This window comes from Urocitellus parryii, chromosome 9 (assembly GCF_045843805.1).
Source record: "Urocitellus parryii isolate mUroPar1 chromosome 9, mUroPar1.hap1, whole genome shotgun sequence".
NCBI lineage: Eukaryota > Metazoa > Chordata > Mammalia > Rodentia > Sciuridae > Urocitellus > Urocitellus parryii.
This window is the reverse complement of record NC_135539.1, coordinates 108721237-108747567: the sequence shown is the minus strand read 5'-3', so window position 1 is coordinate 108747567 and position 26331 is coordinate 108721237. Positions and strand designations below refer to the sequence as shown.

At 42.5% G+C, this 26331-nt stretch overlaps 1 protein-coding gene across 1 annotated transcript; it reads right to left on the bottom strand.

Annotated features, from left to right (window-relative positions):
* Window positions 1–527: 527 nt before the first annotated feature.
* Irf6 (interferon regulatory factor 6) lies at window positions 528–12803 on the bottom strand. Its single transcript, XM_026387489.2, has 8 exons — window positions 12734–12803; window positions 12024–12200; window positions 7833–8037; window positions 6663–6791; window positions 4451–4609; window positions 3052–3444; window positions 1572–1690; window positions 528–759 (listed from the first exon to the last, which is right to left on the bottom strand). The coding sequence occupies exons 2-8, from the start codon at window positions 12195–12197 to the stop codon at window positions 535–537; spliced, it is 1404 nt and encodes a 467-aa protein (XP_026243274.1). The 5' UTR covers window positions 12198–12200; window positions 12734–12803; the 3' UTR covers window positions 528–534.
* Between the last annotated feature and the right edge of the window lie 13528 nt (window positions 12804–26331).

The following is a 26331-nucleotide window of genomic DNA, read 5'->3' as shown; positions in this document are numbered from 1 at the left end:
GAACAGGTCAAACAGAGCTCAATCCTGGACATATCAGTGCTTGAGGGAACTTTAATGAAAGCAAGAAGAAAAATGTGGTACATGAACAATGCAGACAGGTTCTGATCCAGGCAGTTTTGCCTTGCACAAGTAGAATACAGTTCCTGAATCAGAGTTTTAAAACTGAACATAATTTTGGGCATCCTTCCAATTCTGATTTATTTACAAGTGATAAATTTGAAGCCCAAAAGTTAAATGAATTGTTCAAGGTCACATTGGAAGCAAAGCTGCAGCTGGAACATTGGTGTCCAAACTCCCAGACTAAATTTCCTTCTACCATCTGATGTTTTTAAAAAGAAAAGGAAATTCGAGGAGTGATTTTTTTTTCCATAAATTAAATCAACTTTAAAATCTAGGTATATTTTAAAAGTCAGAGAATTCTAACATTAAAATAAAAAGGTTTAAAAGCTGGTTAAATCTGAATATTTTTCAAAAATCACAAAAACATATGTACAATGTTGTAAAAAAAATAGAGGGAGAAGATTGCATTCAGGATTACTGGGAAGGCAGAGCAGGGGGGAGTTGCATGTTGGGGGTGGGCTGCATGGGCTGCCAGCTTTCTTGGGTTTGAAGGATGCGATAAAGCTGCTTCAGCTGAGCAACAATGTTATCTTTGATGTCTGGAGTCGAGATCTGCAGGCGAACACTGCCACTGTCAAAGGATCGTGTGAAATCACCAGAAAACATCTCGTAGATCATCCGAGCTACCACAGGAATGACCTGTTCAGGACACAAAGCACACAAGTGTCCAATGAGATAAAGGTAATTTTTATCTGTTTGTTATTGGTAACTGGAGATAGAGCCCAGGAATTCCCCCACCTCCTTTTATTTTTTTTGTGGGGAGGGGGTCTCAAACTGAAGCCTATCTCAAACTTGCTATCCTCCAGCCTCAGGCCCCTGACTTTCTCTGGGATTATACACATGTGCCACCACGCTCAACTTGAAGAGGTATTTTTAGCAAGAGGGACCAAGATTGTAGAAGAACCAAGGAGTCTTTGAGGAAGTACCACTGTAATGTCTAGATATAGGATATACCTTCATCTCTCCAGATCATCTGCCAAGTTTCACTGTAGAAGTTGGTTCAGTTGAAAGTAGAGAATGTACATGTAGCATCACATCAAATGCCTAAATAAATGGCTGCTTACTTAGCAAGACCAAATGCCATCTATTGCCAGCTTCACTGCACAACCCCAAGTGGCCTTGCTGCCACTCCTAGAATAAGGTTACCTTCTTAAAAAACAACTCAAAAGGCTTTTCTAAGAAAAGCTAGCAAGAGTCATATCTTAAAAGATCTCAATAAGACTCTAATATCAGTAAGAGAATGAAAAATAAGGTCTTTACTAAATCAATCAACTATTTTAGAAACTCACCTTCTCCAGGTTGGCTCTACCGTACAAAGTCTGAATCTGCTACCCTATTTTATGGGATAAAAATTCACACAGACTAATGTATACTCAATCAGGACTCAACCCACACCAGGGACTAATGTGTTGGCAAAAAGAAGAACTGTTGATACACCCTTATTTTCTCACCTGAACCAAGATGAGTTTCCTTTCCAGAGGTTTTCCATCTGGCCATTCTTCCCCAAAGCATAAATATATCTCAAATGGTGGCTGCTTCTCTATCTGTCCTTTCTGGTGGGCAATAAGATCTACAGAAGATAGAAGAATAAATTTGATATATTAGGTCAGTCCATAACCATTCAGTAAATACCATCTTTCATGCTGCCCCTTAGCCACTAGCTACATGTGGCAATTAATTTTAAATTAATTAAAAGTAAATAGTCCCACAGCCAGGAATAGTGGTACATGCCTGTAATCCCGACTGTTCAGAAGGCTAATGCAGGAGGGTCATAAGTTTGAGGTCAGCCTCAGCAACATAGCAAGGCTCTAAGAAACTTAGTGAAATCCTGTCTCAAAATAAAAAAATAAAGGCTGGGATTGTGGCTCAGTGGTACAGCACTTGCCTAGCACATGTGAGGCACTGGGTTCCATCCTTAGCACCATAAAAAAATAAATAAATTGCACACGCCTATAATCCTAGCAGCTCGGGAGGCTGAGGCAGGAGGATTGTGAGTTCAAAAACCAGCCTCAGCAAAAAAGGGGGGCACTAAGCAACTCAGGGAGACCCTGTCTCTAAAATACAAAATAGGACTGGAGATGTGGCTCAGCGGTTGAGTGCCCCCAAGTTCAATCTCCAGTACCATAAATAAATAAATAAAAATAAAGTAATTGATGTTCTTATAAAAAAATAAAAAGGGATGTGGCTCAAGCAGTAACGCGCTAGCCTGGTATGTGCGGGGCGCTGGGTTCAATCCTCAGCACCACATAAAAATAAAATAAAGATGTGTCCACCAAAAACTGAAAAATAAATATTAAAAAAAATTCTCTCTCTCTCTCTCTCTTTTAGAAAAAAAAAAAAAAAAGGAAAGGAAAGGAAACAGTCCCTTCGCCACATTAGTCACACTTACATGCTCAATGGTCACATGTGGCTAGCAGTTACCAAGCTACCATACTGGAAAACATCCCCATCATTTCAGAGGGTTCTTCTATTAGATGTAGTTGATCTAGTCTTGGGGTTCAAACCACATTGTGAAATTCACATCTTAATAATCTTCCTAAAATTATCTGCTTCAATTCATCGAATATTTCTCAAAAAAAAAGTATGTTTTTCTGAATAGGATGAACAAGACCACCTTCTAAAGTTAAATATAAGCTAATAACATTCAGGGGTTAACAATAATACTGTCTTCCTCCTGCCACTGAAGGAGCCAGAATCATTCTAGAAATAGTTTCCATATATTTTTGCCTTCTAGTGGAACTCCTTTCCTCATGCTTAGGTCACTTTCATCTTCAGAATCTAGGTTCTCTTTTCCCTGACCTCCAGCAGAAGAAATTTCTTTGGTTAAGATCACTGCTAAGCCAGGAAAGGAGGAAGAAAAAAAGGAAGGATGGAGGAAGATTAAACTTCCAGGAGCAATTCCCACCATCAAACTTGTGAAAAAAGACTCACCACTCAGGAATGTTTCCAAACAAAATAGCTTGACCTTCTTTTGTCTCTCAATCAGGTTGGGGGCAACAAGTGATGGGGCACATGGCCCAGACCAGTACACCTTGCATTGGCACAGCCTAATGGCATAAATGGCATGACCGCTGACCTCCAGGATCAGACCTCTGTCCATGACGTCTAGTAGCTTGCTGGTGAAGAGCTTCTGCCTCTCATTGGTGATATGCTCTGGACCTGGGAATTTGACCTGCTCCAGACTGACAGGACCAAAGAGCTCCTCCTGGTCAGGCATGGGACCCAGGTCCCCATAAAAGAGCCGACAACCCTGAGGGTTGCTCACTGTCATGGTCTGCCCATATTCTTTCCCACGGTACTGAAACTTGATGTCCAGGTCAGTCACTGCAAGGTGAGACATGACAGTGAGTTCTGCTCCACTTCTCTGCCTGTCTGTCCCTAAGACTCATGCAAGTCCATCATTATCAAGCCACCTTTCAACTGGAATTCAGAAAGGCCACTGCCAGAGTTATCCTTCCTGCAATAAAGGGAAACATCAACATATCCCAGGAATATTCACACAAAAAGTTGCCTCGAAGCAAAGCATTTGAGGCCCATCTGGTCAGTTACCACATCCTAAGGACTATAATTTCACCAAAGTGCTGAGTCCTGGTGTTCCATATTCATTGAGCAACTGTCCACACCAATAAGCATTGGAAGGAGCTAAAAAGTAAGGTGTCTGATTTGTGTCTAATTTTTGGCACAAAGAAGCCAGAGGAACAAAAAGAAATACTTAGTCATCTTTCTAGAAATCACACATGTGAGCACATACTGGATCTATTCTAATATACACCAAAAGCACAGTTCTCTGAAAAGTAAATTTTTATTTGGCAAGTCTTCGTTGAACCCAACAGGCTTTATCAAAGCTACTTAGCCTCTTGGACAAAATATTTGCTCTCACACCAAAGCATAGTATGAAAGGGAGATCAGGGTAATGGTGTAGATTCTTCTTTAAGATAAATTTGTACCAAATTCAGAAAGACCCCTAAAGCTCCTCAAAATCAAGAACCTCCTTGACCATATCCATGGCTATTAACCTCCCTATCCCACAGCTGTTGTTTTTTTTTTTTCCTTCCACAAATCCCCTTGTCAGACTAATAAACTCAGGTCTCCTACCCACCTAAGAGGTGAGTAACCTGAAGCTATATAACCAATCAGAACATCCCCATGAGCAACGAGGCATGGGTCAATGTTTCTTTACTTCCCTAGTGACTCATCTGACAGTCAGGAAATAGGGCACTCGTGGGGCAGGCAGCTACTCCACACATTCCAAAGAAATGGAAGCAGAAAGTGCAATAAGAAGGGATTATTGTTAAGAGATGAAGACCCAGAAAGATCAGTGCTCACTTACTTGGGAGAGAGCTGATCCACAGCTCTGGAGAGCTATAGAAAGGCTGAATAGGTGCCTGAGGCACTTCCATCTCCAAAGGTTCTGTTTTGGGCCATACTGCTTCAGGGCTGCAGTTGCCCACACTACAGTTGCCCACACTAGCTGGTGCCATGGGAGAACCTAGAACAGAAGGATGTCGGTGAACAGGAAAGAGTAGCACACAAGAACATCACCCACTTTGAGGATCTAAGAATTAACAAGACCCGAAGACAAGAATCAAACACTGAAACATGATCTAGTGTGATTTCCCACCCCGATGATTCCCATAACTCACAATACAAAATAAGATTCCCCAACACCTCCTTCCTAATCATATTATTTACCCCATAAACTCATAGTTTTAAAAACTTATATTTGCAAAAGATTAACAGAAACAAGTGATTTATCTTGGGGAAGGGAAGCATTACATTAGAAAAGGCATGAGTGTGAGATGCTTTGCAACAAAGTTTGGCCTCAGCAATTACATAGAAGCTAGTTGTCTTCCATAAAGTGAACTCAATTGAATTAGCCGATTATCATTGAGTAAATATTAATATATAGAAATTCTATTAAAATCAACAAATATTTTTACATGTATAAAATGTCTGGAAGACTAAAAAGAACAAATTAAAAATTAAAAAATATATTTTTAAAAGGGTCTGGAAGGATACTCAAGAACATAGATTTGTCTTTTCCAGGGAAAGAATTGGAAAGTTCAGGGAGAGAATGGAAGAAAACTTCAATTGATTACCTTATTGTACGATTATGGATTTTAAACCATGTGAACATATTATTCATTCAAATATACTCAATTTAGTCTTTTAAAGAAGAGTAAAAAGCCTAATCCTATTTCCCTGTTACTGTCAAAGTTGGCTTGCTCCAAATTCTACAGATTCCTCTTCCTAGCCTCACCTCTTAGGCATCTATTCTTCAATAATTCTTCTTCCTCTGCCCCAACAGCTCTGAAATCACAGAGGTTAATGTTTCTTTGACCCTCTTTGTTCAAGTATAGTTAAATCTATGTATCCAATTGACATTTTTGTTTATAATATATAGTCCACACCTTTCCAAAAATAATCCAAGGCAGCTCAAAACATAAGGACACATGTTAACTTTAAGAAAATATGAGCAGAGATAGGAAATCAGGATCCTGATTGGTTCATACTTTTAAAGGGTGAGAAGAACAGAATAAGTCAGCCAAGAATTTGGGAAAACATCTGCATTTCCAGATGTCCAGATCTTAAAATTTCTCTAAGTGAGAATATAGCACATGGCAATACTAACCTAGAAGTAAATTCCACGGAATTTTTATTTACTCATCACTTGGTTACAAATATCTAAATGGCAGGATATGTGAAGGAGGGACACTGGACAGACAATAAGTGTCATTCCTGGTTCTCAAAGATAGAGACCCCCAAATCCTAAAGAAAACATCTTGATATACTAAGTTTTTTTAGGTGGCACAAGTTATTTGAAGTGACTCATGACATACAGGTGGTACTAAAAATATGGCAAATAGCTGAACTGGATGTGAATCATTTAGCTCAGAGCATTTCAGTGGAGAGATGACATGAAAATATTGCAGAAGAACAATTCAACTTGTGTTTTGAGTATCTTCAGAATATGTGCTGTCACATAGAGGCCTCCCAACCTCTCAACTAATTGTTCCTGGGAAGCTGAATTCAAAAGTTCACAAAAGAAAGGTTCCTTGCTGATAAATCCCATCAGAGCCTAGTATCAACAGCTATAGAAACAGCAAGTTTCCCATGATATAGCCTAGGTAGAGTAGTCCCTACCTAGTAGAAGGAAGTGACATAGAATTTATACCAAGGGAACTGATAGAACAGTTTGCCTACAATTCATAAAAATGTTATCTGCACTTCCTCTGGGGGAAAAAAAACAGGTAAAATTTATAACCACTGATGTTTGCATGTGGGATTTGGAATGAGTTTAATTGTTTTTTATTTCTTTGAATTAGATGTCCTTTATGCCTAGAACCCACTTCATTGCACTGGAATAATTGAGCCAGCAAAGTTCCCATGCCTGTGACTATTCCTTGCTCTCAGACCAGCGCAGTCTGACCACAGGGCCCAATCACTACTCCCAGGGCAATGGTAGCCAAGGGGTCAGCAGTTTAAAAGCCAAAATCCTTGTATCCTCCTTATCCCTCTATACCACCCACCAGTCCACTGACCATTGATGTTCAGGAAGGGGAAGGTATCCTGGATAGGAACATGGTGCTGAGATTGGTCAAGCTCATCTTCTTCATCATCTTCATCCACATCATTATCCTTCTCATCCCAGGGAGCAGACCCTGTAGAGCCTACACATAATACATATGCCCATAAGTTAGTGCTTCAAGTTGAACTATTATCACTGCAGCTGACCCATCACCTAAGCAAGGGACTACTAGCACAGAGTCTCCCCAGGATTAGTATGCATTCTCAATGCCCTAGCCTTAAAAAAAAAAAAAAAATGGGAACCTAGGGTATACTAACTCCCAGTTCCAAATCTTCCTATGGGTCCTAATATATGCTCTTCTCTCTTCCCCAATCCAGAAGCTGCAGACTCCATTTCCTTCTCTTAAACTTTAATCTCTGTACATTAGTATTGCTACTACTAACTTTCTATACTCAGGCACCTCTTTTAAGAACTCTGCAAAGTAAATTTTTATTTGGCAAGTCTTCGCTGAGCTCCACCCTTCTGAGCTTCTCATGAGGCAGAGACTCTTATCTTATGGCAGGGCCTCCCTGGATTCACTGGAATACATGTCTAAATTATCTGGCTTTCACTATTCACTAAGAATTGAGTAAATAGGAGGATCAGGTGTTTTTCTCTTAGCAAAAGTATCCTACAAATTAAATGATCACTCACCCAACATTTCTAAAGAACTAAATAGCTTTTACATGTCTTGTCAATTGATTCTTACAATAGCCCTTGAAATAGGCAAGAAAGATGAGATCCTGCATTTTAGAGCTGAAGAGGCCCAATGACCTGATTCAAGTCCCACAACAGGTCAAGTGATAAAAAGAAGTTTAGAACTCAAACCTTCTAGGCTCTAATTCCTCCTCCTATAAAACAACCTGGCCTCTCGAGTCTCAGGAGAGGCTATTTTTACAGCAGAACTCTATACTGTACTTCTCATGCTCTAACAATGCAGGCAATAACCATTTCCCCTATGTGAGCAAGAAGACATTACTGAACATATACCATTTGCTCTCTGGGTCCTTCCTAGGGATAGCTTTTCAAGTTTTACCAGTCTAAAACTCTGAAAACCAGGCTGTTTTCAATTTGACTATCTCTTTAAGAGTCCATCCCACAATCTGGCATATAGCCCACCTTCTCCCCAGCACCTGGGCCTTACCTGGGTTAGCGATTGAACCCTGGGGCTGAGGGATGTCACACACTTGATATATCTTCACTGGGTTCATAGGCACCTCCTTGGTACCATCATACATCAGGTTGAATTCCCTGCTCTTGTTGAGAGCACAGCGGAGCTGGGCCTTCCATTTTGCTGGGTCAGGGTCATCTATCCCTTCCTGGTACTTCCCCGTTTCTACAGCCCAGGCCTGAGGGACAGGAAACTGCAGTTAGTGCCTACTATCGCCGGGGACCACTGCAAAGCATATGCCCACCCCTTCCCATACAGACGCACACACATCTGGGTGAGTGCCCCACAGTCTTATCCCATTTTACAGAGATTACAGTAGGCAACAGTGCCCTTAGGACCAGGAGGGGTGGGACCAAAGGGAAATAAGTTATGTGCAAAATTAACTTTGAAAGGAGGACTCTTATCTCAAGCCTAGTACCAGCACCTGTCAAGATGTCGATGCTACAATGAAGGGTTGAAAATAATAAAAAGTCTGGAGAAAATCTTTTTTCTTCTTCCTTAACCATTTTTATTATGGATTGCTTATGTAGGAATATGTACAACAAAGAGGGGTGGCAGATAAAGAGAATTTGTCTGGCTGGTCCCCTCCCTTCAGTCTTTAATCTTATACATAAAGAACTATAGAAACCCACAGCCTTTAGGAGGACAGGAAGCATACTATGTGGGGTCAGCTTGCCCCTCTTAGCTGAGGGCTGCAAATTCTAATAAACCCATACTTCTCATCTTTCCCTATTCTCAAACTCCACCTGCACTAGAAACCTCATGCCATCACCATGGCAGTGGCTGGTAGCATGGGCTAAAACCACTTTGACTCTTCCTCTCTGATTTCAAATAGGGGAACTTGCAGCAGTATCACCAGAGAAGGGGAACAAGGTAGTCTCCCCAGTGAGGAAAAGGAAAAGCCAGGCTGCTTGGCCTATAAACCAAGTTCCTTAGAAACAAAGCAAGTAGTAGAAACCCATCCAGGTCTAACAGGCATTTAAGTTTCCACTCACTGGATACCTCTCCCTTGTTGCTAACATATACTCTCATCTCTGAACTGTCTTCAGGAGTGTGACACCTGATGTAGAATAAGGAAATGTCATTAGAGAAAACTCAATATATGAAGCACACATTAACTTTTCAAGCTGAAAGGGCATGTCACTTATGCAAACCAACTTCTCTGTCTCTGGTTCTGACCATAGACTTCTTCCTAAAACAGAAATTGAATTTTTCTACCTAATCCTAGAGATTTTTGATCTCCCTCAGTCACCCCCCTACAGAGCCTGGTATCATGTGGAAGATTCTTTCCAGGGCTAATCAAAATCTTCCTCCTCTTCTTCTAATTCAGACTCACTTCCTCTTACTATCTTTTCAGATTGGGTTCCTACATTTGTTTTGTGGTAGAGATAAAGAACTCAGTGGCTTAGCAGGAACTAGGGGCCTAACTGCTGCTCCATTCCATCAAATCCCCTAGGTGATTTCAACTTCACTGGTCCCTAGTGTCTGGGAGACACATCTGCAGTTACCTATTGCTGCCTCCCCATGTTTTTCCTTCTGTTTGTTTGATCCTCCATGTTCATGCTCACTCTGGTCCCACCCAGTCAACTCGGGCTGTGCAGATTTTGGCAGAAGACTGCAAATTTCTGTGGTTCCCTAAAGCCCTGCCCCTCCATGGAGAACAGCCAAACTAAGCCAGAACCACAGCCCCACCTTCCTGCTTACCACACAGCATCCTCCTGGCCCACTCAGATGACACTAAGGATCCATGTCTAATACATCAGAAGACTGTATCCTTTTCAGAATCAAGAAAGGTGGTCCTAAGAAGTACCATGTGACAATCTTTGTGACTTATAAATATTACTTGTTCAAACCCATCCTGAGTTGTGCTTTAGAGAAATTCTGATCTCTGTGTAGATCCTTATTTCTTTTGATAAAATTTTGAGACAAGGTCTGGCTAAGTTGTTTAGGACCTTGCTAAGTTGCTGAAGCTGGTCTTAAACTTGCGATCCTCCTGTCTCAGCCTCCTGAATCACTGGAATTACAGGTGTGTACCACCATACCCACCATTTATTTCTCTTTCTAAAATGAAGAAAATCTATTTTTATGATGCTTTACAAATCCATTCCAAAACTTATTTTCACTTGATTTCCACAATAATCACGTAAGTTTTGCAAGTTAAGACTGCTTTCATACCAAATTTATTCTATGGGGAAATTGAAGCCCATTGAGGTTACCTGCCTTGCTGAAGGGAAGGTTGATGTTGGCATGATTTGAGGCCAGATACTCCAATTCTCCATAAGTCTTAGAAAAGGCAGTGTTTTAGTGGGAAGGGGGTAGAGGAACAAAAGACATGAGTTCAAATCCTGGATCCACCATATACTGGCTGTGTGATTTTGGAAAAGTTAGTCAGACCCTCATAGAGTCAGCCTCTGCATCTACAACATGCAGGTAATACCTCTCTCAGGGGTTATCATGAGAATTAAGTGAGATCATAGACACATGCACCTAGTGCATGCCAGTTCCTCACCCATGTGTCTTACTAAAGGCGTATCAGAGCTTGGGCTCAGCGAAAGCACCCTAACTCTTCTCCTGATCTCCCAGGCCCTCCCTCACATTCTGCAGATACAGTGATACAAATAAAGCCAAGCAGACTCCCCAGAGTTTCCTCAAACCCCAAGCATTCAGGTCACCCTCATGTGTGAGGCATTCAGGAATCAGCCTCTTCCCCATGACCAACTGGACACTTCAATTGCAAATCCAGTTTCAGACCAAGGCCACAGGGAGGCCAGAAATCCAGGGCAGGCCAATCCCCTCCTCAATGCCAACTTCAATAACTGGGAGGTTTTTTGTAAATATTTTCTTTTTTTTTTTTTTTAAAGAGAGAATTTTTAATATTTATTTATTTTTTTTAGTTCTCGGCGGACACAACATCTTTGTTGGTATGTGGTGCTGAGGATCGAACCCGGGCCGCACGCATGCCAGGCGAGCGCGCTACCGCTTGAGCCACATCTCCAGCCCCTGTAAATATTTTCTATAACACCTCTTTTTTACTTATATCTACATTAGATGTGTTCATTTACATTCCTTCTAAGTACCCACAGGCCAGTTTTCTCTCTGCCTCTCCTCTCTACACCTGGCAAAACCCAGTCAGTGGGGAAATATCACTAGGATGGCTTTCGTGTAAGCTCTGACCCTACCTTTCCTGCCCTTTCCTGATCCAATATCAACAAGAAGCCAGGACATCAATCTTGAGAGGCCCACAGTCAGGGCTGGATTACACTTCTGCCTTCCAGTTCACAGTCAGGGAAGAAAAGGGCAAACTCGCTTCTCTGTTAATTGGGACTTCAGGAATTAAATCTACTTCTGAGATGGAAGGGAGCAGCAGGAAGAAGTTGGTCTGAAGTAGAAGTGCATCTCGTGGAAGTATAACTACATGGAACCTACTGCCCTTGGTTTCACTTTAATTTTGTAAGATGCTATGTGATTAAATCTTATTTTCAGTTCAATAAAATGACTATCATATCAGAGCTATTTTTTATTTTTAAAAAACATAATTAAGCCAGGGCTGTAGTTCAGTGGTAAGAGTGTGTGCTTTGCATGTGCAAGGCCCCAAGTTCAATCCCAATACCACAGAAAATGTATTGAAAGAATTAAAAATTTGAAAGAATTAAAAAGTTATTCTTAACTTTTAAGGAGACATTATGAATATGGGCAATATATTCTAATATTAAAAGAATAACATCTTGAAGGCCCTCTACACCCATCTTACAGGCCATATTCCCTAATAGGTTCCCTAGCTTGTGCTAAATACAAGTTCTGCCCTAGTCTAAGAGCCATCCTCAGGTCTAAGCACCTGTCTTCAAGCAAGGGTCCTGAAGGAATGAAGAAAAGTGGCTGACCTAAACACATCAGTACAACCACTTACAGTTTAGCTGACCCCACCTCAACTCCTCTGGAATATGAATTAAATACCTTCAACCAATGGGAAATACAGGGCTTCAAGAGACATGCCCCAAGAAGTACTATGCCTGATAAGTTTGGGTACTTCTATCATAAATCTGTTTCATCAATTTTAGATTTAGTGTATTCCTCATGCCAAAACAGACAAAATACAAGCAAACCAACCCAGAAAGTTCTGAGAACTGGAAGAATTTTTAACTCATATGGTAAAGAGTCCTTTACCTTAAAAATGGTATTTTCTTCCTCTTGTTGGGGGCTATGACGTGTGGCATGTTTCCAGGGAATCTGAAAGCGTTTGGAGTCTCTGTGTAACCAGATGAGTCCAGGATAGAGGCCACTATCCACCTGGGCCACCAGCCAGGGCTTCAGCCGGACTCTGCGGGGATGGAGCGCCATGATCTGAGGGTAGGGGGATAAGAAATAGGGAGAGCAGGAAAATTAGGCCAGCCACTGGGAACTTTTCCCAGCTACTATTCCCGTATGCTAAAGCTACAGTTTCACTAGATTACAGTAAAGAAACTAAATATGGGAATAAACTGTGCCAGGTAGGAAAGAGGTAAAAAGGTTCTTTTAATTCTTATTCCAAAGCCATTTATACTTCATGCTCTAGCCAAATCAGACTTATCATGCAAGTAGATCACATTTCTTCTATTTAAATCCTGAAGCAGAAAAATAAAAAGGTGATGTCATCCCTGCTGGAACAGTTTTTCCTGAAGTACCAAGGGCTTTGGAAGAGAAGGGCAATTGCTCTTTACAATCTCTCCCCATGAGAAGGAAAGAAAAAAGCTATGGAAACAGCACGTACAAAGGCAAGAAGTACATTCTCTTTTCAAATGAGACAACTGAAAATGAGTAGGAATGTTTAATAAGAAGCCCATATCATGGTGACAGTATGTGAGGGGCGGATCCTGGATTCCAAAGTCCTCACTTACATGGGTGAGCAGGCAGTCTGTCCAGGCAGTCTATTCACAGAGTTCTGAAGAGCTGGGCTGAGTCGGCTTTTCTTTCTCTTGACCACCCAAAGATTCTGTACCAAGAAAAAGCAGTCTCTAGGAGAATGTTCAGGAACAGTAAAGACAAAGCCTCTGAGAACACTTCTCCAAAACAGACTGGTAAAGCTCAGAAGCCCTTACAATAATCAAATACCACAGTTCCTAACTTTAACCTACAAGAAACAGACATAAGACAAGCCCTGCACAGTTAGCACAGCCTCCTCACCTGGGTCTGTTTATCTCCCCACAGAGGCTGGAGTTAGTCGATTAGTTAGAGGCGCCAGCCTGGGTAAAGTCTGCAATTGATTCTCATAAAAATACATGGGCACAGCAGATAACTAACTGTGCAGCCGGCACTCAGCAGAAAACAAAGGCCTGCCTGGATCGGGTGCCCAAAGAAAAAGGTAGTCACTGGAGAATTGTTTGCCTGCGATGTTATGTTTGGACTTTTTGATGTTTTTATTTTGCTTTTACTTAAGACAAGAAATGGAGGCCTGGAACAACAACGTCATTCAACAAATATTTGTTCACCGCTACTGTGTGCCAAGCACTGTGTTAGTTATTAAACACTGAAGCCCAATGTTTTCATCAGATGTCCATTTTTGAGAAAATCCACACTGGAACTGTTCAAGCCCCGACAATAGCCTAAAAAGAAGTGATGACATTCACACCCAGAAAGATCCCTAGCTAGATCACAGTTTTGAAACCAAACTAGGTAAGTCAGCTGAACTCTCCCACTCAGACAAGCCTGGCCAAGGAGTGACCCTAATCCTACTTTCCTCCCCAGCCAGATTCCTAATAAATTCGAAGAACCCAAACCCAACTCAGCCTCTGGCACTTTAAGAGCAAGGTAGGAACTGCTCTCATCTGAGCCTTCTGACCCAATTACGGAGTCCAGGACCTGAAACCTTCCCCCAGGGAGCATGGCTCACAGTGGGCAAGTGAGCTTGGCAAACAGTATTCAAGGGCCCCCATTCCTCACCTTGGTTTAGGGTATTTTGAAGGGCAGCATGCAAGCCCATTAAACCATGGAGTACATGTACTCCTTATAATCAGGAGGGAATGCATTTTCTTCCAAGGGCAAGTTTTACCTTCTCCTCCCAGTCACAGCCCTACCAAAAGGAGAATAGAGCAAAGGGAGGAAAAAGAGAACAGAGAAATGGACCAGAAACCAATCAACCTAGTAAGGGGCTTTTGAGAATTTCTATTGCACTACTGGTAAAACCTGTGTCAGAGCCTGTCAGACACATGAAATTTACCTCTTGACTGATCTTATTGTAGTTGATCCATAGTCCATGAAGAAAAAAATGAGGTAATACAACCATGATAAGGAGCTGCAACTAGGATGGGGAAGGAGGAGCAGCCACCCATAGAGATCAGTGATGAAGATCTAGAGCTTGGGTTCTCAGTGTTCTCCCCAGATGGGACTATACCTGAACAACCCCACCTCAGCTCATGGGAAAGAGTCCCAACCTGCCCTCCTATGTGCCCTACCTACCTCACTGCCAACCCTCTCCACCTTCTGAAAGTCAGCCAAGATCCCCCCCTCACCTGCCGTCTAGTAACTGAGACTCTCCAAATAGGCAGAGAGAGAAAATTGAAAACAACCAAAATGCCAAGAGTCAGAAGTGGCTAAGTTTCATATTCAGGCTGCAATATCAAACAGCCATTAATAAAGGGTGTTGGAAGAACTTTTATGGAATTTGGAGAAAGTTTTACAATTTGAAATTGGGAGGGGAGCAGCATACAACACTGATTATATGTAGTACTTCCACTTTTTAACATAACATACTATTATACAAATGCACATACACACAGAAGTGAAAAAGGGGAAATATACCAATTCAATATGAGTTTTATAATGTTACCTTGTGATGGATTATGGGTATTTTTTATATTTTCCTATATCATTTACATTTCCCTATATTGACATGTTTCCAGTTTTTTAACTTCCAGTAGTTTGTTTTTTTTTTTTTTTTTTTAACCACAGGACCATACAATTTCTTATAAAAGATGATATCAATCCTTCATACCTGCATAAGACTTTCAGTTTTACATGTACTTTTACTTAATATGTCTGCTTTTATCTTCAGGATCCTAGAGGTGGTATTATTCCCATTTTAAAGCTGCATTAACTAAGGCACCAAAAATTGTGTGCATTATATGGTACTGGTTGAGCCCAGAACCAACACTCCTAAGTCAGAGTGAGCTGTACCAAATCTAGCTAGCTACTGCACCCTACATACATTCCAAGACCCTCCTATCTTCTTCTACACACTAAGAGAACAAACCAAAACAACAACAAAGCCTCCCTGAAGGAACAACAAAGTGAGTGGATGACACCCATTCTCAAACACACTTAAATCAGAGTGCTCTTCAGAGCCTCTCACCACTCAAACTTACCTAATTAAAATCAGCCCTGGTATCTCCATCTGCCATCACAGCAAAATTCAAGGCCTTCTCTCAAACAGGTATGTAACCATCCAAAGATAAAGATGCCACCCATCCACTCCCCTCACAGTGAACACAGAACAGGGACTCTTTCATCCTCCCCAGGGCACTAACTGTCCTCTCTCATGGGCTGGGTCCAGGGGGCATGACCTCTATAAACACTACTGACACCACCTTCCCGGCCCCTGCCCAGGCCAGTTTCCAGGGGCGCTGTTACCTCAATGCCCTGATTTGGCTGTCATTAAGTTTTGCTCATAGTAAAATACACCCACCATTTCTTGCAGACAGATCTTAGAGTAAGTCCCACTTGTTTTTTTCCTCCTGAAGGAAACTGAAATGCCATCCTAAGTTCCCCAGGGGTAAAGTCTGGGTCTCTACCCATAATTCACCTTCCTTCCTTCCTGCTGGATTAAAGTTGGAGGGTGACAAAAGGGATGCAGAATACTGGTGGCACTCTCACGTTTTATACACACATCTAACCCTGAAGGTCTCCAATCCTTGTTGAAGCACCTTCTCCCTCTCCATTCCCGGGCTTCCATTCTTGGTATCCACCAAGAGAACCGAATAGGAACCACAAAGTAGGCTTCTATAAAGGGTGGCACCCCAGCCCTCCTTCCCTGTCAGGGTTGGAAGACATTCACCATTTCCCCACACCTACCTCCAGCCCCTTCAGGCAAAGAGGGCCTCACCTCGAGCGGCCACGCCTAGCGCCACCCTCCCCAACACCTAGTTTAGCTACTTGGAAATCCAAGGGTGTCTCCCAGGCCCAGGGCAGAGGCCTGACTGTGCTAAACAAACTAAGGGAAGGAAAACAAACCGGCCAAAGTTCCTTGTCTTCCTCCTTCCCAATTTCCCAAAACACCCACCAGGACCTAGGGCCAGAGCACCTGGGAAGTTCCCGCTGGGACCCTGGGGCCAGTGACCAAGTTAGTTAACACAGAAGGGGAGTGGGGGTGGGGGCACCTTGGCGCGATCCGATGGTGAGGTGAGTAGGAGGGGGCCAAGAGCAGCGAATTCCATTTCCGCAGGAGGGAAGCGGGAGGGGCCCAGCGCTGAGGAACTAGGACCCCAAAGTTACCTAGAGGAGGGCGACATGCACTCAGCCCCAGTGGGTATCAAAGCAGGCTCTCCCACCCATACAAACTGTAATGGAGCCCTTCTCCACCCATGGAGGTGTCTCCCCTCGATCTAGGTTGTCTCCAGAAGTTGGCGTCCCCACCTGTCTTCAGTTGGCTACCCGAAGCTGATGTCCCTCCGAATCAAGTCCGCAATAAGATCACCCTTAGCCACTGTGACCCTCGACGGCCTGGCCCAGTGACTCCTGGATCTGCGCAAGTGGGGACTGAGGGTTCCTCCCAGAGTCGCACACCAGCCCTTACCTGCCCAGCCCAGGTGCGCGGAGCTCACGTCAGCGCCTCGCCCCAGAACGCCACAGCCCCCTCCGCAGTCTGGCCACGCCTTCCAGGTGTGGCCACGCCCTCCGACGTTCGGGATTGGCTGCGTGTGAGAAATATGATACTCTTGAGTTCCTGTGCTATCCACCCCTCCCAGCCTCTTCTCCAGCCCACTCCCAGTTTCTAACCTGAGCTTAGAAAAGTCGCAGACGTAAGCCTCGCCCTTATGCCTCGGGGATAGTGGTCCTGGGAACAGGAAACCACTGGGAGGTCAAATCTAAATTGAGAGAGTACCTCCCCACTTTCATGCCCCATAATTACCCAGAGGTATGCAGACAGTTAAGCCCAAATAAGGTTTTTGAGATTGGCCCTACTACTCGTGGAGTTGGCTATGGGGAAAGGACTCCAACACTAGGTCCTGTCCAGTGCTTTCTAGCCTGGAAATCTGCCTTCTTACCCATGTGACCCTGGATAAGTTAGTCTCTTGGTTTCAGTTTCCTCATATAGTCAATTAGAACAATAATTCCTGCCTTTTCTAATCACTATCAGGTAATGATTAAAAGCATAGTCTCTGGTGCCAACTATTGAGGTTCCAGCCCCAACTCCATCAGATACTACAGATTCACAAAAGTTTCAGAAGCTCTGTGGGCCTCAATTTCTTATTTGTAGAATTAGGTTAATAATGGTACCTCCTCATAGGGATGTTGTGGGAATTCAAATTACTGTATATAAAGTGCTTGGAACATACCTGGCACTTATCAAGTGCTATGTTAAGTACTTGTAATTATTATTGGGGTAAGAATTTTTTTTAAAAATACCTTATAGACAGTGCCTCACAGAATAAGAGTCATCTTTTGTTATTACTTGAAATCCAAGTCCCATTTGCTTAATGAGCATTTCCTCACCTTCCCCATCCTTATAGATCACATGCTTACTGGCAGTTGTATACCAACAAATGCACAAACTCCCATTCTCAAGCACTGCTCTGTCACAGGTGAGATGGGTCAGGGACCGGGTACTTAGATTTTGGAGTTGAAAGTAATGAGGGGGAAACTAGAGGAGTGGTGTTATGGATTGAATTGTGCCCCACCTCCAAACCCATATGTTGAAGTTCTAACCTCCAGTATCTCAGAATGTGACCTTATTTGGAAAGAGAGTCTTTGGAGTGGTAATCAAATTAAAATGAAGTCATTAAGATAAGCCCTAAACCAGTACGACTGATGTCCTCAAAAGGGAAGTGATTTGGACACAGAAGTATACACTCATAGAGGGAGTATGATGCAGAGAGAAATGGAGAGAAGATGGTGGTCTACAAATCAAGGAGAGAGACCTGGAATAAATCCTCCCCCCACAGCCCTTGGCAGAATCTAATGACACCTTTATTTTGGACATTTTTTTCCATACCAGAGATTAAACTCAGGAGTGCTTTACCACTGGACTATATCCCAAGACAGGTTTTTTTTTTTTTTTTGAGACAGGGTCATGTTAACTTAACTGTGTGACCCTCACTACTTTTGTTGTGAGGCTGGCCTCAAACTTTCGATTCTCCTGCCTCAGCCTACCAAATCCCTGGAATTACAGATGTGAGCCATCATACCTGACTGTTTTGGACTTCTAATCTCAAGAACATTGAGAAAGTCTGACACAGTGGCGCACACCTGTAATCCCAGCTACTCAGGAGGTTGAAGCAGGAAAATAGCAAATTCAAGGCGTGATTGGCTAATTAGTGTGAACCTGTCTCAAGTTAAAAACAAAAAAGGATAGGGTTGTGGCTCAGTGGTAGAGCAGCCCTGGGTCAAATCCTCAATACTGCAAGGAGGGGGGGAATGAGATAATGATTTTATCTTTTTTAAGCCACCTCATCTGTGGTACTGTGTTATGGCAGACCGAGTAAATTGATATGAATTGTAGAGCCCCTGATAATAATGTGGGTTTGTTCCTAGCCCCAACTCAGCTTTGGAATGTAGCCACCAAAGGCTGGGAAGGTAGCAAGGCCCTCAGCCAGCCTCTGAGTCAACCACTGCCCTGTGGCCACTCTTCTCTTCACTGGGAGGGGCTAGCTCACCAGGCTAGCCTGCTCTTTACTGCTAATGGACTCAGTAAACAAGCAGCATCTTCCAACTGGCCCAGGGTTGGGCTGCTGAGACCCAGCCAACGGTCCATTTCTAGTGTGTGTGCAGATTGGTGGGGGTTAGGGGAAGACCACCCCATTTGCCATTTGAGAGAAGCCAAAAGTCCAATGGCATCCAAATATGAGCCACACACAGTCACTTACTTTTGCACTAGTTGAAATTCCCATAACTAAAGTGATTTCTTAAGGATCTTCATTAGAAGATATACACATTTTAGAATGAGGAAAATTTAAGATAGGGGAGTTTTATTCTAGATCCTCTATTCCAGGCATAGAATGGCTTAGAGACTTTTGTTTGACCCACACAGAATTTTAAATACCAAGAGATTTCACATAAACATCTAGATTCACAGCATCTCTTGAAGGGTCATGAGCTCCTGGACACTCTGACCAAAAGTTCCACCAGGCAACAGCAGCCCATTTAGAGGAAGCCTACACATTACAGTCAGGACAACCCCACTCTATTGAGCTTTCTCATTTACTTTAACTGCCTGACCTTGTAGACATCTGAATCCAAGTCCCTGCTTTTTATAGATGAAAAACCCATAGGTAAAATAATCTGTTCAAAGTCACCCACAAAGCCAAGACCAGAACTTAAACCCAGGGCTCTTTCCACTGGGAGCCTGTTCAGCATTCCAGCCAGAATCTATTCTGAATGGTGCTATACTGTTTGATGTCTATTTGTTTTGTTTTGTTTTGTTTTCAGAATCACCCATCGATCCAAATGCCATTGAACAAACTAAAGCCCCAGTGTTCATGTCACTCTACTGAGGAATCAATGAAAGGAGAGAATGCAAGAGCAATTAAGATGGAGATCAGGAGGAACTTTCTGGCTCTTCAAATGATCAGACCTGACAGTAGGCCACTCTGAAGTCTTCTTTGCTTGAGACACACCTCCTGATTTGGTCTGGAGGTTAAAAACATCTTGTGAGCACTTCCAAAGGGCACCAAAGGAATCTATTCTTCTGTATTCCCAATGTAGCTCCTTCGGGGTTCAGACATCCCCAGTGGGACTCAGCCTGTGATGTCCTCTGTTGCTGCTCAGGTGGAGCATTGCTGACTCACTTGTGAGTCTGAGTTTCAGGCAGAGTGATGTACACTTCATTACAGGGGCCCGGATTCACAGCCACAGGGAGCTAGGGAATTCCCTTCTCCCACTCCCAGTCAAGGCAATTGAACAAAGTAAAGCCCCAGTGTTCATGTGTGTTTTATTATGTGGGAAGGGGTCTTTTTCACTATTCAGAGACTTTAACCTCTGTAATTTCAGACTTGTAACCAAAAAAAAAAAAAAAGTCCTGAGCTCCAAATTCTACTCTCTTCTTGGCAGAGCAGAGGGTGTGGTAACTGGGAACCTTCCCAAGGGCTCCATACAATGGAGAGCTTAGTCTTGCTGGAGTCCCTGATAATAAATAATATCTGAGATTAGACTGTCAGTTTGGTGGGGTTGCTGAAAAGGAAGTGGGACTATTAAGTTAAACCAATTCTGCGCTGTCTCAAAGGAACTCAGGCCCCGGAAAGTATTCTGGAGCCTCAGATCTACTCCAAATCCTTTCTTGGTCCTGGTTTATCTCAGCCTCCATCCAAGATTTCAAGGTACCAGGAATAGAGATGAGCCTAACACATTGTCTAAACCACAGCCTAAACTGAACACACATTGGTTGTTTTTATTTTTAATTTTTTAGTTGTTATTTTTGGTTATACATGACAGTAGAATGTATTTTGACATATTATACATACAGGAAATGTAACTTCCCATTCTTGTGGTTGTACATGACGGGGAGTTACACTAGTAATGTATTCATATACGAACACAGGGAAGTTACTTCCGATTCATTCTACTGTCTTTCCTATTTTCATTCCCCCCACCTTCCCTTCATTCCCCTTTGCACACATTGGTTGTGGCTCTGTTATTGATCCTGCCTCTGTCATCTTACGCTATGTGGATTGTATCCCAGAATATACTTCAAATCCTAGAATCATGAGATGGTGGGGAGCCACAGTAGGCTGGCAACATAAACACATGAATGAATCTCACTTTGCAACCCCAGCAATGGAACAGACTTAGGCTTGAAACTCTAGGAGAATTCCCCACTACTGTGTTCAGAGTTATTCATTTGTGACTCTCTTTATCCTTGAACCAAAATGAGAATGGGTGAGTGTTCTCAAAAAGCAGATTTCTTGCCAGGCATGGTGACACATGCCTGTAATCCCGGCGGGGGAGACTAAGGCAGGAGCATCAAAAGTTCAAATCCTGACTCAGCAAAAGCAAGGTGTTAAGCAAGTCGATGAGACCCTGTCTCTAAAAAAATACAAAATAGGGCTGGGGGTGACTCGGTGATCTAGTGCCCCTAAGTTCAATCCTCAATACCAAAAATAAAAAAGCAGCTTTTTTATTCCAAAAATATGTGGGAGGAGGAGGAAAACCAAGGCTCAGTTAAATCACTTGAAGGTAAGCCCCCTCCCCCAACCCTCCAGTTATTCTTCCTCCCCTTCAGGGCAAACCTGAGAGTCTACTTTCCATCTCACCCTGGCCAGGTGAGTTTCCATGGCCCTACAGACTAAAGAAAGCTGATCAAGAAACTAAAGGGCACCAAAAAATGTAAAGGTTTACAGTTCCAATTTTAAATATGCTGTCCTATGGGGATGGAGCAGTGGCCTGATGATCAGCCCCGAATAACCTGTCCTGCAATTATATGCTGCTTTGAAGTGAGTTACTGGATATGGAAGTTCTCTGAGATTGGCAGAGTGGCATGTGGATGGGATTGACCATCACTGCTATCAGCCGCCCTTTATTTGCTCTGCATGAACATTCTCTCCAGGCCTCTGTCAAGTTCTTGAGGGCAACCAAACAGGAACTATTTAGGCCAGGAAATCCTACCACAGTGTTGGACTCAATGAGAGCTAAAGGAGAATTGCACAATTTGTTGGCTTCAGAAAAATGAGGTATGTGTGGATACAGAATCTCTTTTTTGGGGGGGTAGCAGTATATCAAGAAGACAGACTTCTGATCAACATGATTGATAGACCAAATGTGTTTCTCTCTTCTCCATCCTCAGATCATTCCAGTACAATTACAATAAAGAAATGTGTGTGTGTGTGTGTGTGTGTGTGTGTGTGTGTGTGTGTGTGTTGGCCAGGCATGATGGAATATGCCTGTAATTCCAGCAGCTTGGGAGCCTGAGGCAGGAGGATCGTGAGTCCAAAGCCAGCCTCAGCAACTCAGTGATATCCTGTCTCTAAATAAAATATAAAAAATGGCTGCGGATGTGGCTCAGTGGTTAAGCACCCCTGGGTTGAATCCTGATACAAAAAATAAACAAACAAACAAATAAAAACTGGATAAGAGGTTTCAATAAAAATACCAGGAGACAAAATATTATTTCAGCAAAAATAGGGAGTGCAGAGAGCTGATGTTTTGGTTATAAAGCTTACAGGACTATTTATTTTATTTTATTTTATTTATTGCAGGGATTGAACCCAGGGGCACTTAATCACTAAGCCACATCCCCAGCCCTTTATATGTTTTAGTTTGAGACAAGATCTTGCTATGTTGCTTAGGGCCTCACTAAATTGTGAAGGCTGCCTTTGAATTTGTGATCCTCCTGCCTCATCCTTCTGAGACACTGGGATTACAGGTTTGTGCTGCCACACCTGGCACAGATACATTACATTAACAAAAATATTTTCAACATTATTATTTTTTTTAAGAGAGAAGAAAGAGCCTGCAAAGGAGGTGAACAAATGCCACAGACCCTAGTTCCAACAGGGTCTAGCTCTAAGAAAACTCTAGAGGCAGCCCTGAGATCCAGAGAACAAACTGCTTTGAGTCAAAACTTATCTCAAATTTCCCTTCTCCCATTTTTTAATGGTCTGAACTACCCAAACCTCGGTTTACTAACGCCAAATAAGAATGCTGCCTATTTCACAGGACTGACCAAAGGATTAAATGAAAGAAAACAATAATGATCTCAGCAGACATTTTGTTTTCCTCACTTCTGTATTCCCCACCCACATCCATCTTTAGACAAGAATATGGCATGGTTCTTGGCAACCAATATTCATTTAATAAGAACCTGTGAAATAGCCAGGTGTGGTGACGTGTACCTGTAATCCCAGCAGTTTGGGAGGCTGAGGCAGGAGGACCATGAGTTCAAGATCAGTCTCAGCAACTTAGAGAGGCGCTAAGCAATTTAGTGAAACCCTGACTCTAGATAAAATATTAAAAAGGATTGGGGAGGTGGCTCAGTGGTTAAACACCTCTGGGTTCAATTCCTGGTACAGAAAGAAAGAGAGAGAGGGAGGGAGGGAAGAAGAGAGAGACGGAGGGAGGAAGAGAGAGAGGGAGGAAGTGAGGAAGAGAGAGAGAGAGGGAGGAGTAAGGAAGGAACAGACAGCCAAACTGTGAAATTCAGGAACATAAATGTATTTCTATATATTTATTCTTGAAGCAGAAAGAATATGAGGTACCTCATTTCTGTTGACTACATTAGGAGTAAGGCCCAAGTGGGGACCTCAGGGCCTAATGAATATCCCTTGAGAAGATGCAGTTTGCTAAAGGACAGAGAAAGGAGAGTATAGATGAGAGGTTCTTTGACAAAGTAGCAGCCCCACCCCTTCACCCATCCACTGTGAGAACTTTCTCTTAATGCAGTCCACATGCCCAGCCTCAACCCAGACTAATCTAGTTAACAACTCTGTGATTGTATAGAAAAAGCAAAGATGATGTCTACAGGCATTTCCACTCTCTTGAGTGGTTCTAGGCTGACCAGAGACATCCTACAAACTCCTTCAACCCCAATTTCTCCACAAGGCCTAAAACTTTAGTTACCTAGTATTCAAAGAGGCCATTGGATCTGGTCCCTGCCCCTAGACACTGACAGCCCCATCTCAATTCCTATAGCTTAAATCTCAGCTTTGTCTGACTAAGGTGCTAAGATCTGAGCCACCTTTTAAAATGGCTAGATGCCACAGAGGGTTTACTCAGACAAGGAAGAAAAGGGGGGTATATATATAAAAAAAAAAAATACAGGAGTTCAGCTGGATATGGTGGTTCATGCCTATAATCCTAGTAACTTGAGAGGCTGAAGCAGGATGATGGCAAGTTCAAAGCCAGCCGCAGCAACTTATCAAGGCCCTAAGTGACTTAGTAAGACCCTGCCTCAAAATAAAAAGGGCTGGGGATGTGGCTCAGTGGTTAATCTCCCCTGGGTTCAATCCTGGGTACAAAAAAAAAAAAAGATCTAAATTTCCTTTATCTCCTGAGCGTTATCTTAGCCAGGTGTTATAGGAGATCTATGCTGAACTCCTATTTTTTTAACACAGGGGCACTTAATCACCAAGTCACATCCCCAGCCCTTTTTATTATTATTATTATTATTATTATTATTATTATTATTATTAAGACAGGGTCTCACTAAATTTCTTAGGGCCTCTTTAAGTTGCTAAAGTTGGCTTTGAACTCTTGATCCTGCTGAATCAGCCTCCAAAGTTGCTGGGATTACAGGCATGTACCACTGTGCCCATAAAATTTGGGCCTTTTTAAGACAAGTTGAGACCAGAACTCTGGGACACAGGAGACCCAGGCATCTTTCCTTCGTTCATCATTCAGCCGATATTTATTGAGCATCTACTATACAACAGAAAAACATCCCTGCCCTTTTGAAACTGCCTGCCTCCAATTGTCTCCTGTTCCTATGGATGCCCTCTTGATGTCTTTCTTCTTCTACTGTTGTAATCATCTCCTAACCCGGGTCCCAGCCCACTACTATCTACCCTACAACCCTCCTGAGCTCTGATCTCACCGCTCTTCTCCTGCTCAAGAACACTCCATGATTTCCTCTTGTTCGTTGAATGAAGAAACTTCACTCACTAAATGAATGTGTATTGTGTTTCTGTTCTTGATGCTGAGGACATAACTATAGAACAAGACTGACAGCTAACAGTTTCTGTTCTCATGGTACTTATATTCTAGTGGGGGAGACAAACATGGATAAATAAGTAAAGCATGTTAGTTGATGGTAATTTCTAAGAACAATAGGGCACCTGAAAGAGATTAGGAAGTAGCGTTGAGTGCCATCAACGTTTAGACAGACTAACCAGGAAGATGATATCTGCACAAAGACCTAAGAATATGATGATGGAAGACAGGAGACGTGGATTTCAGAGGGAAGATCATTCCAGGAAAAGGGTGACTAGTGAAAAGGCCCTGATGCAGGAGGATGCTTGCCTGATAAAGACAGGCAGGGAGGTCATTGTGGCTGAAACATAGAGGAATGAGTGAAGGGCAAGTGGTAGAATACAAGGTGTGAGAGGTAAAGACTGCTAGTTTTACTCTGGGAGTAAAAGGAAGCGCTGGAAGCTTTTGAGCAGAGAGAGAGAGGACATAACTTGTTTTTAAGATTATGCTCATTGCTGTATTTCAGAAGGGAATGGAAGACTAGTGAGAAGGCCCTTTTCTGGCCCTTGCCTACCTTTTCAATCATATCTCTTAGCATTCCTATGCCCTTCGACCATATTAAATTTGTCTTCCTCAAATACACTTGCACCTGCTGACCCTACCATCCTTGATGAAATTTTCACCAATTGGATTATTAAGAAACTAACAACTGGACTAATAGTTACTGCTTATGAAGTATCCACAACTCCATTTCAACACCTTTCATGCAGTATCTAATTTCATTCACAGATATGACTTCATTGGATGTTTCTATTTTTGTCCTGGTTTATTGGGAAAATGGGGGCTTTTTACAAGTTGTCACTAATTGGAAGGCTTCTGGACCCAGCTGAAATCTCAAGTGGACCATTTGCATCTTGGAAGGTCTCCTGACTATGTGACTTTTGGGAATTTCCTCACAGGAAGTCTTCACAAAGAAAAAAAATGGTGTTTAAGATGTTCCTTAAAGGTCAGTATCAGTTTTCTGGAAAGAAAAATGGAACAAAAAACATTTCGAGCAAATACAATTTCATCACAACAGTTCAGAGGTACCTCGCAGAATAATCAGAGCATTATGATTTGCTGAAGCATTTGCAGGGTTGAAGTAGGCAGGAGACAGATCTGGAAGGCCTCAAATGTCATACAGAAGACTGGACTTTCTCTTTACAGTGAAAGGTCATTTAAAGGTTTTAAGTTAAAAAAAAAAATCATATAGGTTGAGCAAGGTAGAAGTGTCCAGAAATGATGAGGGCTGTAGTTACCTGGACAACATATTTTCTGTTTATAGAAAGAAGGTACCAATCTCTGGTTGATGGTTGCCATATAGAAGTCCAGGCCCATAGCATGGTGGCACATGCCTATAATCCCAGAGACTTCAGAGGCTAAGACAGGAGGATTGAAAGTTTGAAGGCAATAAGGGAGAACCTGTCTCAAAATAAAAATTAAAAAGGGCTGGGGATGTAACCTAGTAGTGAAGGGCCCGTGGATTCAATCTCTAATGCAAAAAGAAAAAGAAATACAGGCCCAGTTTTACCACTGGGTAAGCTAGGTTTTGATGCAAAAATCTACTAATTTTGTATATATTTGCAACAAATTTTTAATTACATGAACCATATAAAATGCCCTATAG

Coding starts and splice junctions, on each gene's coding strand:
- Irf6 (XM_026387489.2), bottom strand. CDS start 12,197: ATGGCGCTCCATCCCCGCAGAGTCCGGCTGAAGCCCTGGCTGGTGGCC. Junction 8,038..12,023: donor AAGAAAATACCATTTTTAAG/GTAAAGGACTCT, acceptor CCTGTCCCTCAG/GCCTGGGCTGTAGAAACGGG. Junction 760..1,571: donor GGAAACTCATCTTGGTTCAG/GTGAGAAAATAA, acceptor TGTCCTGAACAG/GTCATTCCTGTGGTAGCTCG.